At 51.8% G+C, this 15,502-nt stretch overlaps 1 protein-coding gene across 4 annotated transcripts in view; it reads right to left on the reverse strand.

Annotated features, from left to right (window-relative positions):
• The window catches only part of LOC141732250 (uncharacterized), a 135,715-nt gene that overhangs the window by 86,996 nt on the left and 33,217 nt on the right, over positions 1 to 15,502 (reverse strand). For 3 of the 4 annotated variants that reach the window (XR_012584024.1, XR_012584021.1, XR_012584025.1), the window contains 3 exons: positions 9,043 to 9,135; positions 6,664 to 6,884; positions 5,522 to 5,612 (listed from right to left, as the gene is read on the reverse strand). Coding sequence is in view for 1 of the 4 variants with exons in the window: in XM_074560911.1 (XP_074417012.1) it covers positions 15,104 to 15,158; positions 15,273 to 15,354 (137 nt within the window). In the remaining 3 variants the exon portion in view is untranslated. Of the gene's footprint in view, positions 1 to 5,521; positions 5,613 to 6,663; positions 6,885 to 9,042; positions 9,136 to 14,811; positions 15,159 to 15,272; positions 15,355 to 15,502 lie in introns of those variants that run through there. The other variant, XM_074560911.1, reaches the window with a different exon arrangement.

Consider the following 15,502-nt stretch of genomic DNA (forward strand, 5'->3'; position numbering starts at 1 on the left):
GCACTCACCTGTCTGAACTTAAGCACGGACCCCACTACTGCAATCCCACACTACACCGAAGAACTAAGGCTGCCTCCACCCAGCCAGTTCAGACCCAGGGTTCATAAAAGCGTCACATCCCTCTCCTCTGCCCACATCTCCCACCCCCAAAGCAGGCAGCTGGGAAAAAAAAAAAAGTCATTTCAGGTGCATAGCAAAAAGCTTGTTGCTGTAGCTCCCTGGCAGCACACAAGGCACTCAAAAGAGCACCAGGACACTCGCATCTCAATAAACCCAGGAGTATTATTTCCCCATACAATTATTGGCTAGCTTTCCAACACCGGAGCTAGTTCCTGGCCTGTTCCCTGCCAGAGCACAGCACCTGCCCAGGCAGATGCCTGGAAAGACACGAGTGGGGACCCGGCACCTGCAATAACCATTAAGGTATAAAAGGGTGTTTGTTCACAGAGCCACAGGCTTTGCTCATTTACAGCGCAGGGCTGAGCACTGCCACGGCCCCATGCTTGCCACTGACCCACTTTGTGGTTTGCCTACATTCCCACAAGGTCCCAAAGAGCGGAGCTCAGAGGAAAATAAGCCCCGAGAAGCCCAAAAAACAACCACCAATTTAACACCACTTTGCCACAGCATTAGGCGGGGGCTGTTTAGTCTGTCCCTTCCAAAAGCGAGGCATCCCAGAGCAGCAGGAACACCTGATCTCATCTCAGGGCAGATGTGCTGGAGCACAGCAGTTGGGTGGAGGTCCAACGGGTGGAGCCCGCGGAGAGCATCATCCCCAATAAAACCTGCAGCAACCAGCACAAACCCAAACTGAGAGGTCCAGCAGAACTTCCTTTTGGGGGACGAGGCTGGCAAAGGAGAGGAGTGTCACCGTGGGAAGAGCGGGGAAGAGGCAGGGTCAGGAATAACACACAGTTCCCGGTGCCACACGGGGCCAGGCCAGGAGCTTTCCAGATGCCAATGGTGAAGACGAAGGCAGAGCAGGCAACCTCACATCCGCACAGCATTGCGGCAGGACCTCGTACCAGAAACCAGGGAAGCCAAGGCTTGCTAGGAAAGGGGAACAGCAGAGCCGGAGTGAAGATACATTGACACAACCCACATCTAGAGGAAAGAAAAGTGGCTCCTCATTTTCTTGAGTATTAAAGCTCACGGCACGCAGTCCACCGTCTCCAGTCTCACAGGAGGTTTGGTTTCAGCCTTTCGTACCATTCGCACGCCGTGTACTGGAGATCATCCTGCCACACGTCATCAACAACTCCAAAGAATCCCAAGGTGGCTGCATTTAAAACGAAGCCTCCAGTACCCTCCAGGAAAGCCGACATGCCCTCGGTAACGCAGGCAGCGCCCTGTTTAAAGACGAGCTATTTAAAAGCAGTAGCCTGTGGTACTTCGCCAAATCCTTTGCACTTGAGGAGAACACCGTGACACATTTCTCTGGTGCGCCCCCAGTTCGCAACACAGCTCAGAAGCAGCAGAGGGGGGGGTTTGCTTTGCAAACCACATTCCAGTGGGGGGGCCACTATGTCTACTGAGGGCTTTAGGCTCTACGAGACAGGAATCACACCCTTACATTTTGCTAACTGGGTCTATGTAGATTATTTTAAGGAAACTCTTTAAACACATCCCTTCCGCACACCAGATCAGCTTGAGATATATGCTGGACGACGCGAGCATGGAACAGGGGCTGAAAAGCTCATCCCTGCCTTGCGCATGGTAGAAAATATCCTCACATCACCACACAGCACACCAGCTCGAGATATTAGGTACGGCCTGATATCAAGGAACAGACGGAAGGATGTCGCGGACTCTGTCAAAAGAAACACCTTTAGATGCAGCTCTGTCATTTCGGATCTGCAGCATAACACACAAGGCAGGCTGTCGGCCGGTCACATCGCTGAAGACTGAAAGTACAGCTTAAAAAAAAAATATATATTTCTGTGTGGGGCATCAGAGTGTAAAGAGCCAAGACCTGCTGCAAACCAGCGCTAGAGTATGTTGGCAGAGCTACATGTGAGTTCCCAGGGCAGCGTGAGCCATGCCCGGAGCCAAGTGCTGCAGCAATGGGTCAGATTGCCACCATCCCTCACCCCAAATACTGCACCCGCATGGTCAAGGGAGGAGAAACGTGGAAGAGCAAAGCGCACACAGCACCTGCTCGGGCTGTGCCTGGATCCAGTCAACGCTGTCAGCCTCTCACTTAAAAAAAAAAAAAGAAAAAGCCACCACAAGTACAGTTTCTCTCATCCAAGCCTTTCTCCTTCCCCCTCTGAGCTCATTCATGGCTCGGGCTCCAGGACAGCTGCCGGGTTGCCAAGTCCCCCCCAGCTCACTGAAGCACAGAGCAACACGATCAGGATGATAGCCGGGCCAGCTGTGAGAAATCACTGCAGGACTCAAAACAACTCAAGACCAAGCAAAGAGAGGAAAAAAAAATAAAAATAAACCAGCAGAAAGCCCCTCACTCCTCCTCCTCTGCCTGGACATCGTGGTCTCATTGTTACCACCATCCTTAAATCGCCAAGTGAGCCCTGGCCAAAATGACAGCTCATTAAGAATATTTAAGATACACTGGGTGGGGACTAGGGAGCCCAGGCAACAGGCAGTGGATTTTTTCACACCTAAGTGATCATTTTGAATGCAGCTCAGGTCAACAGAAGGGACCGTGATCCCGACTGGGACCAGTGCCAGCGGACTCCAGCGTGAAGTCCCCCGGCTCCAGGCATCAGCAGAGCCACGCTGAAGGTCAGGGTACCGCAGGAAGGTGAGCTGTGTGCCTGCAGGGCCTGCTGGGACAGGAGGGCTCATCACATTTCTGTATAGGCTCTGCTTGAAAAGAGTCACCCAACTCAGCAACCCACAAGCTGAACTCAAAGGCAGAACCCCCTCCCTACAAAAAAAGCCCTTTCTAACTCCAGGGAGTTCCTGCCTCCTGCAACAGAATCCAAACTCATTTGAAAACACCATTTTGTTTAAATTAGAGCACATTAAAGCAGGCAACAATGCCCCTGTCTGTGTTTATGGGAAGCATGTTGTCTTCTCATGGTGACTTGCACAGTGGGCTCCCAAATGTCCTCAACTGACACTAAACATCGGCAAAGGGACATGGAGAGGACGGAGAAGGGCAGGATGTCCGCTCCCTGAACACGTAGGGTCCAGAAACAACAGAAACTCAACGGCTCAGCAAGGAAGATGGGATTTTTAGATATAAATATCCACAGGACCCCCGCTGACTGCAGTTGGGCTGCAACTCTGGCTTGTTCTCCCCAAGAGAACAAGGGCAGGGTGGCAGCTGACCAAAAATGCTCACGCTGGTACCCAGGTAGCAGGCCATGCTTGGGATACCCCTCGCCAAGGTGGGTGGGCAGAGGTAGGTCCCTGCGCTTCAGGTTGGGATGGGGCTTGGATGCCATAAACACCGGTGAGGGAAGAGCAGCAGCACTCAGGCAGTTAAAAACATCATGTTTTCTCAGCGTATCACCTTGCTGCTGCTCCACAGCCTTCAAGGCAGGTCTTCCCAGGCCCTCTCTTTTCAGCAGGCAGGATGGGGACTTGTGGCTGGCTGATTTCCATGTAGAAGCCATCACTGGGGGATAATGTCATTGTTCCACTGTCTCGGTGGCAGTGCCAGGCCACTCTCCCTCTACACCCTGCTGCTGCCACAGGACCCAAGCCAAGACACAGAAGCCTGGGAATTTCCCCTCAAGATTTTAGATGCCTCTCTGCCTCTGGGGTGGAAAGGGGGCCAGGCTAAAATGCCACCCTGTTGGCACCACCATCACTAGCCCCACAGGTGCCCAGATATATCCCGAGCACCAGGACTCTTAAGAAATGTCTCCAGACCTCCTTCACGCTGTGCTAACTCCACAGAAATAGCAGAGCCCAAATCTGTCAGCTCTATTTAGCCTTGCTACAAGCACATCTGATGAAGCAAAGCCAGAGGTTATGCTCCCCATTACAAAGCTGGAAATAAAGTTGCAAGAGAAAAAAAACACCGCAACCCAAGAGCGAACACAGTTCTAGGCTGTGCCTGTCATCAAGATGCCTCCTGAGCTGTTTCCACCATCATGTCCCTAATGCACAGTAGTGTTTCTGTCCAGAGTGTTTCTCCAGCACTGAACCCTCCCTGTCTTTAGTCCCCTCTTCAGGGCAGCACATTAACCTGGGTGTGTGGCCATCCAAAACACCCAGCCCCTCCCGGCTGTACGTTAAGCACCGTGGCTCGTGGGGGAGAGGAAAGGGACTGGACCTCCGCTGTTCAAGAGGCTCTTGGCTCTTTGGAAGGAGCGATCATTGCACATGCATTTCAGCAAACCCATGGGCTCCCACATCCTCTCAGCACATTAAGAAACAGCTGACTAGTTAGTTATTAGAGAGTCGGGTCCAGATGAACTCCTCCCTTCCTGTCCTCTGCCTTCCAGAAAGCTGGTCTCTCCCTTTGGAGAAGTCTCCCACCTACAGCAAAGGCTCCTGCAAGAGAGCCCAAGGCTTTGTCATTTTTGGTGAGAACAGGAGCCTCTACAGCCTCTCTCCTGCGATTCTTTTTCCTCACCAAGCCCCCAGCAGAAGCATCCTGACAGCTTGCTCCCCTCATTTCAGCCCCAGCTCCCTGCACCGCGTCTTCCCACACCACAAGCTCACCCCCACTGCCTCCAGGTGCATAATACGAGCGTGTTTCTGCCTAAGCACTACTCCCGGGCAACTGGCTTCTTTCTCTTCCATTCCTTTATCCTCAGAGGCTTTGCTGCATGCACAGAAGACAGGACAGATGTACAGGCTGCTGCAGCCCAGGGTGCCCTGTGGGACGGTAATTGCGGGATGAGGTAAGGCAGAAGGAAGTGGGTGCTCGAGGCTGAAGGGAAGGACAGCTGTGGCTGTTCCCAGGGTCTGGAGCAAGTTAATTGATAAATACCAGAGTTGGACCTGAAGGAAAGCCGGGCATTCACAGCCAAGAAAGCCGAATTGCTTTGGAAGAAGCCTTTGGCCCTGGCCTTTGTTGCACAATCTCTACGCGAGGCACTCGCTGTACTCAGAGAGTAAGAGGCAAATGGGGATAAAGCAAATGCACACCCCCTCACTCAGACTCACGCAGCTCAGCACAGGCCTCCAGCTTCCCACCTAGCAAAAATGCCTCCAAAAGCCAGCGCTGCAGCTTATCCTGTGCAGCTGCCTCTAGGGAACACACTGTAAGAAACAGCAAGATTTCAGCCTCCCGCGGGACTCGGAGAAGTCAAAGGCGCGCACCATCCTGTACAGCCAGTTTCTGTAACACTCAGTGCTTGACAGCCTCAGAAGCCTCAGGGGAGAGTCAGCAGCAAGGAGGACCTCAAGCATTCTTTCCAAAACAACATTAAGCGTACAAACAACTGCTAGGTAAATAGAAACTGCAAGCCCTTTAGTTTGAAGCTTCACAACATTCAGCAACACAACCTTGAGCTTCTTCAGCCACTTGCAATTGGCAATTAATTAAAAGAAAATTCCAATTGGTGCCTGCCATCCCATAAGTTCAAGCAAATCCTACCTTATCATGCAAGCAGCAACTCAGATCCAGCCAGGACTTTCTTTGCTGCCATAGAGGTAGCTCAGGACACTCCGACTGTTACAGAAAGGGCCTGGCAACAGGGGGAAAAAAAGAAAGGTATAAGTCTTCAGAATAAGCAGGGTAAAACACGCTCACATCATCCTTGCTGCTTCTCAAGTCTTTAATCTCCTAGGTCACTGCTAGCTTCTTACCGCAAAGAGGACATCAAACGCCCCAAGAGAGCTGCCTCTCTCATCCCTGCCCTGAAAAGCCCAGCCTCACCTGAGCCTGGTTTATAGAAACTCCTGGCCCTCACACCCCTGCCAGGCCGGGTTAATTGGAGCCACAAGGTTGCCCTCCTTCTCTTCTGCAGGTGGGACAGCTTACTTTGTTAGCCCTCTTCCTCCTCCTTGTTTCCCCAACAGTCCCAGACGGCCCAGGGAACTGCCTTTTAGATGCGCTTCAAAGCCTCTATGGCTGACTGATACTGGAAGGCGTGGGCAGCCCTGTATTTTTCCACTTTATCTCAAAAACTTCACAAGGCGTCGAGAACGCACAGGGAATTACTGTGCGAGAGATGTTCTCTGAGTCACAGCCGCGCACCTGGAAGCGCGCGCGCCTAAACCACCTGCGCAACACACACACGTTGGGCTTCCCTTCGTCTGCCCACCAAACTACGCGTTCGTTTCAAACAGAAACCACGGACGCGCACTCCCAGCCGCAGCAGCGGGATATAAACGAAGCCTGCGTGGATACATGCACACACACGCAAAGCACACGTGCGCACCCTTTTGTGTGCAAATTATCTGTCTTCCGTTTGTGTTTGGCTTGGCTGCACGGCCTGCTCTCCCTGGGCTCGGCCAGTAGATATCCAGGCTAAGATAAACACCAGACAGCTGCTGGGAGCCAGAGATATTTTGGTGATTAACAGCTGTGTGGGGCTACACAACCGACCCCCCGCTCCCCGACCCCCACCATCCCTCCAGAACAGGCTGTTTCATTTCAGATTTCTGTTTGTCAGGCGAAGGCTGGAAGCCATCAGAGGAGATGCTCTGTGAAAGGCGCAGGTGGGAAACCGGGCGAGGAGAAGCCGTTGCCCAAAATCCCACCCTTTCCCGGGCACGCCGGCCATGGCAACCTGCCTTGGCTTTGCCCAGCAGGGACACGCGACTGCAAAACTTCAAGGTCTCTTGAATCCATGAAGGAATAGCCAAAAGCCGACAGTGAAGCCCGTTCTCGCAGCATTCATGGTTTAACGTAACCAAATGCTTCAGAGGGTGTTCTTGCAAGCGTTTCACCTTGGGCCCTTTGCAAATGGGCTCTTCTCTTCTAGTTCAGGCATGCACCACGTGCTGGTTTTGTCCTGGAAGAGGAAAAGTTGGGAAATGGAGACAGACCTGGGCTTTGGAATAAGAATGGGGCTGATACACAAGGAAGACAAAGGGAATATTATTACCCCTTCATACAAAGAGGGAATGGTATATGTAACGGGCTTTTCATCCTGGAGAAGGCTCCGCGGAGACCTTCCAGCCCCTTCCAGTCCCTCAAGGGGCTCCAGGAAAGCTGGGGAGGGACTCCGGAGCAGGGAGGGGAGCCATGGGACGAGGGGGAAGGGTTTTACACTGAAAGAGGGGAGATTTAGATGGGATATCGGGAAGAAATTGTTGGCTGTGAGGGCGGTGAGCCCCTGGCCCAGGGTGCCCAGAGAAGCTGTGGCTGCCCCATCCCTGGAGGGGTGCAAGGCCAGGTTGGACGGGGCTTGGAGCAACCTGGGCTGGTGGGAGGTGTCCCTGCCCAGGGCAGGGGGCGGCACTGGATGATCTTTAAGGTCCCTTCCAACCCAAACCAGTCTATGATTCTATGATAATGACTGTAGCTGAACATTTCCAAAGAGCATGAGGAAACTCCCAGTCTGGTGCTCTGAATTTCCCAGTTAGAAAGCGGAGCCGCAGCTGTGGCAGAACTGCTGAATGGAAAGCCAGCCCGCGCAGCAGCAGTCTAGGACGCCTTACACATAACTGCGGAGCCGAAGACGTTTTGACGGAGGAAAGGGGCGAAAAGTGGGAAGTTGCTCACAATGCGACTATAAAAACAAAGTCTAGGGATTAGTTAATAATGTGTGGTCTGAGAAAACAAACACATCTCCCCATAAAGACCCCAGTTCAAATAAACTGGTGCTGTTGTCATTAAAACCCACCATCTGCATGTCTGTTTTCCACTGGGTCTAGTGTGAAATTTAAAGGGACCACTGCGTGGAGAAACAGTCCCCCAACGTCATCCTTTGGGACACTTCAAAATCCAGATGTGGCTGAAAGACACCGTGACTTGGACTCATCCCGGCGCAGCGTTTGTATTGAAACTAAACGTATAGAGCTGCAGGTCCTAAGGCTTTTAAGCAGGAAGCCGAAGTTGGAGGCGCTGAGTTACAGCAACGGCTTCTTGTCTTCCAAACGATGAAGCCTGAAAACCCTAAAAAGCCAGCAAATGTAGGTGTGTGGAAAGATGGCTGGTTGTGCCTAAGGTGATTGCCCCATGGGGCTCTCCTCCTCTTCCTCCTTCCCCATCCTGCTCCCAGCTCCCTCCTTGCAGTGCAATAGGTAAAACCCCGGACCTGAGAAACCAGGTCTAGCACGAAAGCCCCCCGAGCTCGACGGGGGAGTGGAGACCTCCCTGGCTCTGCTCAGGTCGCACTTTCATGCCTGATTGCAGTTCATCAAGGCCCAAAGTCTAATAATGCAACAACCGGGGCCGAGAGCTCCCTCTGACAGCTTAACTGATGGTTGTAATTAGGGACTAGCCCACACAGCTTTTCATTAGCGTGCTGCGCAGCACAAGACTTATTATGACTCTTGCGGAGAGACTGCGCTTCACGTCCAGGAAAAAGGCATCAGGCCCCCAGCCTTCAGGGAAAAGGGGAGCAGAAAGGCTTGGTGCAAGCAGGGAGCTCTCTGTGCTCTTATGGATTCCTAAATGGCCATCAGCGGGCATTTGTCAGGGAGGCTAATGATAGGACAAGGGGTCATGGTTTCAAACGGAAAGAGGGTAGATTTAGATTGGATAAGGAAGAAATTCTTTACTGTAAGGGTGGTGAGGCACTGGAACAGGTTGCCCAGAGAAGCTGTGGCTGCCCCATCCCTGGAGGGGTTCAAGGCCAGGTTGGACGGGGCTTGGAGCAACCTGGGCTGGTGGGAGGTGTCCCTGCCCAGGGCAGGGGGGTTGGAACGAGATGATCTTTAAGGTCCCTGCCAACCCCAACCATCCTATGATTCTATGATTCTATTTTCAGTGCAGAGCAAAGTTTCATTTACATGGAGTTTGCATTCTGGGTACATCCCCGCATGTTTTTATTTCGTTGCATGTGGCATATTCATCCCCCTGATTACTCCCCAGAGGTTGGTGACTGCAGGCAGGTTCCTGAGTCTCCGCTCCTTTCTCTCTAGACAATCTACGTATCCCTAGGTGAGCCTGACCACCTCCTTCCTCAGTCCGTGGGTCACTGCTTTTGGCTATGATTTGCTTACCAGCCTTCTCTGAGTACTGGCGGAGATCTCCCGCCGCAGTTGCGGTGATGCTGGGTAGCTGGGGTGTCTCTATCACTTCCTCTGTTTGGCTTCCTGAAAAATTAAAAATATTTTCTTACATAGCAAAAGACTAACCATGCTAAGAAATAGGCTCATTTTCTAGGTGACAGGTAGAACAGTGTCCTCTGGGGTCCCTACTTTCTTCCTCCCTTCTGTATTTCCAAGCAGAACCTGCTTCTTTCTCCTACGCTGCAAACAAGAGTTTGGTTTCTGTCAGCTTGATTCTGCAGCTCTGAGTTTTCTTACTCCTGGGCAATGTCTGCTCTTCTCATAGCTGTTTTATAGAAGAACTTGTGATTGTAAATGGCAAAGTGAAGGAAAAGGAAGTAAACTGGTTATTGTGCCAGAATCACTCCTGGCACTCCTCCCATTTCTGTTTTCTCTTATGTTATAAAGCTGGAATAAATCAGAAGTCAGCAGTACACCGGTAAAGCGATGAAAGGGGAGCAGAATCGGCACTCTGGTCCCTTGCATTGGTATAAAAAGGTGTTGTCCCACGCAGGCAACAGTTAGCCTGAATTACAAGTGGTGGGGAAGGAGAATGGACTCGGAGTGTTTATTAGCAGTCATAACCTTAATCAAATAACACTCAAGGATATGTAAAGAAATCTGTTCCACTGCAGCCTCCCAAGCCAAATAAAGGAGTAAATGGGACTTCTATCAAAAATCCCTTTTAAAACTTAGGCATGTTGGGTTCTAAAAAAAAATACCCCAATTTCTTGGGGAGCAGCCAAAGCTCCAGAGGAGCCACCCAAGATCAAACCAGTGGCCCGTCGCACCAAGCTTCCAGCCTCCTGCTGTAACCATCTCCAACGTACCGGCGAAAGGTGATGCCCCAGGATGAACCTGGCTGCTTGGGACAGGGTGTCCATGCGTGGGAGGAAGAGGTGTCCGTGTGTGGGAGGAAGAGGTGTCCGCGTGTGGAAGGAAGAGGATGCTCTCACCAAAGCATGGGCCCTAAAGGCATCTCCCAGCTCAGAGATCTCAATCTACCCATTCCACTTCTCACAGCAGGAGCCTCGTTCGCCCCCTCTCCCCCATCTACGGGACTGCTTTCATCAGCCTTTACATATTATGGAGAATTACATGGCGGGGGGAAAAAAAAGAAGAAAAGAAAAGAAACAGACTCTGTGTAATAGAGGTGCATGTAAATAATCACTGGCCTAATCCCCTTTGACAATGAAAGATATCCAACCAGAAAATGTTCTAGTCTGTAACTCAACCTGAAATTTAAGCACAAGGAAGTCGTGTCAAAAGGGGACTTGGGTTCCCATAAAAGCCTCTCTACTTCCAGACCCTGGGCCCCCTCGCCAAAAAAACAGAGCAAACTTCCAGACATAACATCTGAGAAGCGCAGGCCTCACAAAGGGACTTGCTAACCTCCGTCGGAGAGACAACCACCAGGAGAACAAGCGGAGCGAAGGAAGCCTTCAAGCCCAGATGAAGTACCTGCCACGGAAGAGGCACGCTTTCCATCAGAGCTCCAGCAGGCTGTGGTACATTATCCCACCAGGGCTGGTGAAAGCCCTCTCAGGGGAGCCATTCGAAACCAAACTGGACAAAGCCCTGGAGGAGTTTTGTGGCTGGAGTCTGTTCTCCTCTGCTCTTGTCCAGTAACCCCGAAATCGATGCCTGACAGAAGAATCTAGCTTGATGCACGAAGAGGAGCCTCTGGGCAACAAGAGGTGGATTTAATAACCTAATTGTGCTTTCAAGTTTCTTGCTCGATTACTTCCATCCCACTAGGGATAGTGGGTGAGGTCCACCAGCATTGCACGGGCAGGACCGAAAATATTCCTGAAAGCAGCACCCATCGGCTGGGGATGGAGGGCAACTCCAATGGAGGAGTACTCATCCCTGTGGGAGCTTAATGCCTCCTTTGCAGTCAACGATATTAAAGAAGAGAAGCAAGAAGAGCCAAATTTTGAGCTTCTTTTAAGAGTAGAGGGCCAGGTCAGGAGCTGCCCTCTGGTTTTTCACGAAGGAAGAGAACCTCTAAGATGGCATCGTCTTTTCCAGGGCTAGCAGCTAGTTTGCTGTATTCCCTGTCTCCACAAACCCTGCCTTGCTCGTCCACACCTCGGCAGCTCCTCCTGGACTGCCAGAAACCCAGAGCATATTCCTCCAGCCACGAAGCACCGAGGCGGGCACCTGCCAAGCGTTGGTCAGAGTCCACCCGCGCTGCAATGTCCCATGGTCCATCAGAAAGAGCCCTTGGAGGGGCAGGAGCCTGTTACTGCTCTAGAGGAATCCTGAACTTCAAAAAAGAAGAGCTGTCTCCATAGCACACGCAGAAATTTCCTCCAGCCTGGTTAAGCCACGGGACTAGGGACTGGATGGGGATACGCGAACACCATAACTCAACCATCAGGCCTGTTCGAGAGCAGGTAACTTGCTCATCTCGGTTTCTCCCGTTACCTCGAATTGCATTGTCGCCCTTTAGCTCGAGACCCCCACCAAAAGCAGATCGAACCACTGGAGCACCAGCTTGTGCTCCGGTTGCCTCCATGCCCCTAACAGGTCCTGCCTGTGCTGCCGCTGGTCCGTAACGCTTGCACGCTGCACCCTCTGCCTGCACGGAAAGCAGCAACACCCCGATGAGAGAGAAATATTAAGAGGAAAACCTTGGGAAAACGAGCAGCAGGCTGCAGAGAGCGAAGCTGCTCGATTGCAGGACTTCACGGTTTCCCCTCTTGCCGTGAGTGGTGCTGGCTGCATTTCATCTTTCTTTACCCAGAGCCTCCAGACGCAAGACTCCACCGGTATTAAATTCCCACCGCGTGCGACAGTATCCCCCCGCTCCGATACACTGGGGAGTTTCTCTTTGCTGGTTGGGAATTTTCCGATGAGATGGTTTCTCATAGGAAAATGCCGATACACTGAAATCAAAGCCCTTTGTGGGAACGTACCAGTTTCGGGGAATCTTTCATGGGAAAATTTTCTTCAAACCCAGGCTGGAGCTTTCCGTGTGGGAAGGGTGAGCAAGGGCGCTCCGGATCCAGCACCCCCATCACCTGGCAGAGCCGGGATGGGGACACCAACACCCCTCTCTGTATTTTCTTCTCCTCGCCCCTAGGATCTCTCACCGTGAGGTTCGTGCCTCTGCGGAGCAGTCATGAGACTTATTTTACCTCTTATAAATGCTGTAACCCCTCAGGGACACCTGAGGACAGGCCACGAGGAAGGGCAGATCTGGATGTGAAGCCACGCTCGCCGGCACGTGTCTTTTCTAGATCACTTGTCCACCAGCTTTTCCTCAGCAAAACCTTGAGGTCGCCCTGAAGCAGGGCTGGAAATGGGCTCAAATTTGGGAGAAGTTCCCATCCGCCCCTATCCTGCACAGAGCTCTGGCTTGTGGTGTGGTGCGGTGGGGTTCACCACTGTCCCCCTCTCCACGGTGGCTTTCCCTTGTCCCTCGCAGGCTCTGCGATGGCTGGGACAACAGCACCATCTTGTGCCTCAGCTTGGCCTGGGGAAAAAAATTGAAGGGACAGCCCCAAAGCTCCCTCTCGTGGCTCCTGCAGCCAGCAGGTCACACCAGCCAGGAGCAGAGCAAGTCATAGAATCGCCCAGGTTGGAAGGGACCTTTCAGATCACCTGGTCCAACCATCAACATAACTCTGACAAAAACCATCGCTAAACCATATCTCTAAGCACCGCGTCTTCCCGTCTTTTAAATCCCTCCAGGGATGGTGCCTCAACGCCTTCCCTGGGCAGCCTGTTCCAATGGTTAATAACCCTTTCAGCGTAAAAATTTTTCCGAATGTCCAGTCGAAACATCCCCTGGGGCAAGTTGAGGCCGTGTTCTCTTGAGAAGGGATATACAGATGTTTCTCTGTACATCCCTTGATGTGCAGGGTTGAGAGTAGCTGTGAAACCAGACCCTGCAGCTCCCCTGCTTCCCAAACCTAAGCATTTTGGAGAAACCAATCCCGGCCATGGCAGGACATGGCATGCTCGTGCCCCGTCTGCCCCCAACTCCATCCACAGCAGCCTGGGTCCACGTGAGGACATCGTGCAGGTAAAGGTTTATCCTCTGGGCAGGCAAGCCTGGATTTGATAACCCAGACCTGCTGCCACAAAACATGGCGCATTATTTCAGGAGCTACCAGGGTTCACTAAATTTACTCCCCCCAAAACATCTGAAGGGCTGCGGTCCTTCAAAAGAAGTTCAAAGCCAAGGGAGGTGTCTCCACCTGTGACCTGCTGCTGCAGTGCTGGGACCCGTAAGCGTTACCCTTACAGGCAGTTTAACTTAAATCGCCAACTTTGGCATTTTAAGGTTGTATCAGGAGGATGCTCACTGCAAACACGCTGTCGCAACATTGACAGCGGCCGCAAGGCTTTCAACACCTGTGGTTTCAAAGCTTGGCGCAGAGCTGGGGGGGATTTGCTCATATGGGGTTGTCCCTATTCTTTCCCAAGTGATTTCTTCCCCTATTGCAACCGTTTTCTAATTTCACATCCTGATGAAATCGGCTCCTTCTGAAGTTTTCCCCTGGAACGATGCAGAGGGCTGACAGATTGCAAAACCTCTGAGTGCCGTCTTATCTGCCAGTGCTTGTGCCGCACTCCAGGCTAAACACAGCTGCTGCCAAGCAGAAAAGATGAACTTTTTCTTAAGGACAATATGATCTGCAGACCAAGTGTAAGGAGCTTTTTAAAGGGTATTAGTAGCTTTAGATGTAGCTTGAGCTCCGTCTTTGCGACCCGAAAAAGGGAATGACAGCACTCCTCTTCCCTCATGCTCATCTGGATGTTTCAGCGTACCTGATCCATGTTCCTCTCTCTTGCCCATACAATTTTCCTCTTGAGCCACAATAAAGAAGTGCAGTTTTCGGCCCCGTTCCCCTCTTTCTCTCCATGCAGCCTCTCTTTTTCATTCCTAGCCGCTGCGCTGTGCAACCATCCTCAGCCCTTCCACGTCCTCCACCTCCCAGAAGGATGGGGCCCTTGCCTAAACTCTCCAACGTCAAGTTGGAGAGACTTCGCTGCGGCTTCCAGCCACAATCTCATCACGATGGACCAGAGCGAGCTTAGCGTTACAAGTTAAGCCTGCCTTCCCCCATCCCTCAGCCCCACACGCTGAACTTTCCAGGGAATATTGCGCCTGACGGCGTGCCAGCCTTGTTGTTCACTATCAATGAGATAATGTCTCTTAAATCTGGATCCCTGACACCAGGGCGTTCAACCCCCTTTTGCCTGTGGCTGCGTTCCAATTTCAGGACAGAAATGACCAGGAGAAATATGAGAGGTTAGTGACATTCTTGGCTTGGAAATCATCAGCCTGTCGTGGAAAGGAATGTGATCAAAAAGAGACATCGCTGGTGTTTACTTTCAAGCCTTTGATGTGTGATGCACTTTAATACACGCTGTTCTAATGCGGCTTTTGGGCTTCAGGTGAACCTCGCCGAAGGGGGCGGAACAGGTTATTTTTGTTGGTGGAGCATATTGGGTCAAGAACAGCCCTTAAAAAGGATGGCAGCGCACCGTGCCTATTTTTACCCTGGACACTGTTTTCCGGAAGGCAGGAGAGCCAAGGGATGGACAGCCCCTGCATCCTGCTTTTCCAGGCAGGTGGTGACAGGAACGGTGCCAAATGCCTCGGGGACAAGGGGATTTTCAGATGGTCCATAAGGGCTGCTTTAGGGATGCACATCAATCTGGGAAAAGGCTTTCCAAATGTACAAAGGTGTGTTTGTGCTGAAGTGTGTTGAAAAGGACAGCCATAAGCTAGTTTATTAGAATTCGCCTGCACAGACAAAAGCAAAAACTTAATACAGCTTGATGGAGTGTACAGAGCCCACAGCAGGCTCGGTTCAATAAAAGCACATCGCCTTTTGAGATAGTGATGAAGTACGGCGCTGGGAGGGCTCTTTACCAGTCAGTCATGCTGGGAAAGCTCTGGTCACTTTGTCTTCATCCTTTTGTCACAAAAATGAGCAACAAGAAGCAATCTCCATCCCTTCAGAGTTATTGACTTGTTCCAACAGCCCTTCTTCTAGAGGAGCAGCTTCCTCTCCCAGGGCCACGTCCAGAGGGGCACGGGAGGCAATCTGGGTGAGAAATAAAGCGTGCTGGTGTGGGCAGCACGTGCATGCCAGAGACGAGGGAGGAATCCAAGAATTTTTATTGGCCTAATCAGACAAAAATGTTGACGAGAGCCTTACCGGCACAGGAGCATGCTCCCGTCACACAAACGAACTCCTCCAGTGGCCTCGACTGTACGGGCGGCAGATAGCATCAGAGCATCTGTCGAGAAGAGGAGATTACGGAGTGCTAATGCTTTAAAAGGCCACAGTTCCGCCAGCAGCTGCAGAGATGAGCAAACTAGAGAATATGTTGCGGACAGACCATCCAAGAGCGTTTTCGCAATAAACGAGTCACAAGCGCTGTCAGC

Source organism: Larus michahellis, chromosome 17 (genome assembly GCF_964199755.1).
Source record: "Larus michahellis chromosome 17, bLarMic1.1, whole genome shotgun sequence".
NCBI classification, from domain to species: Eukaryota; Metazoa; Chordata; class Aves; order Charadriiformes; family Laridae; genus Larus; species Larus michahellis.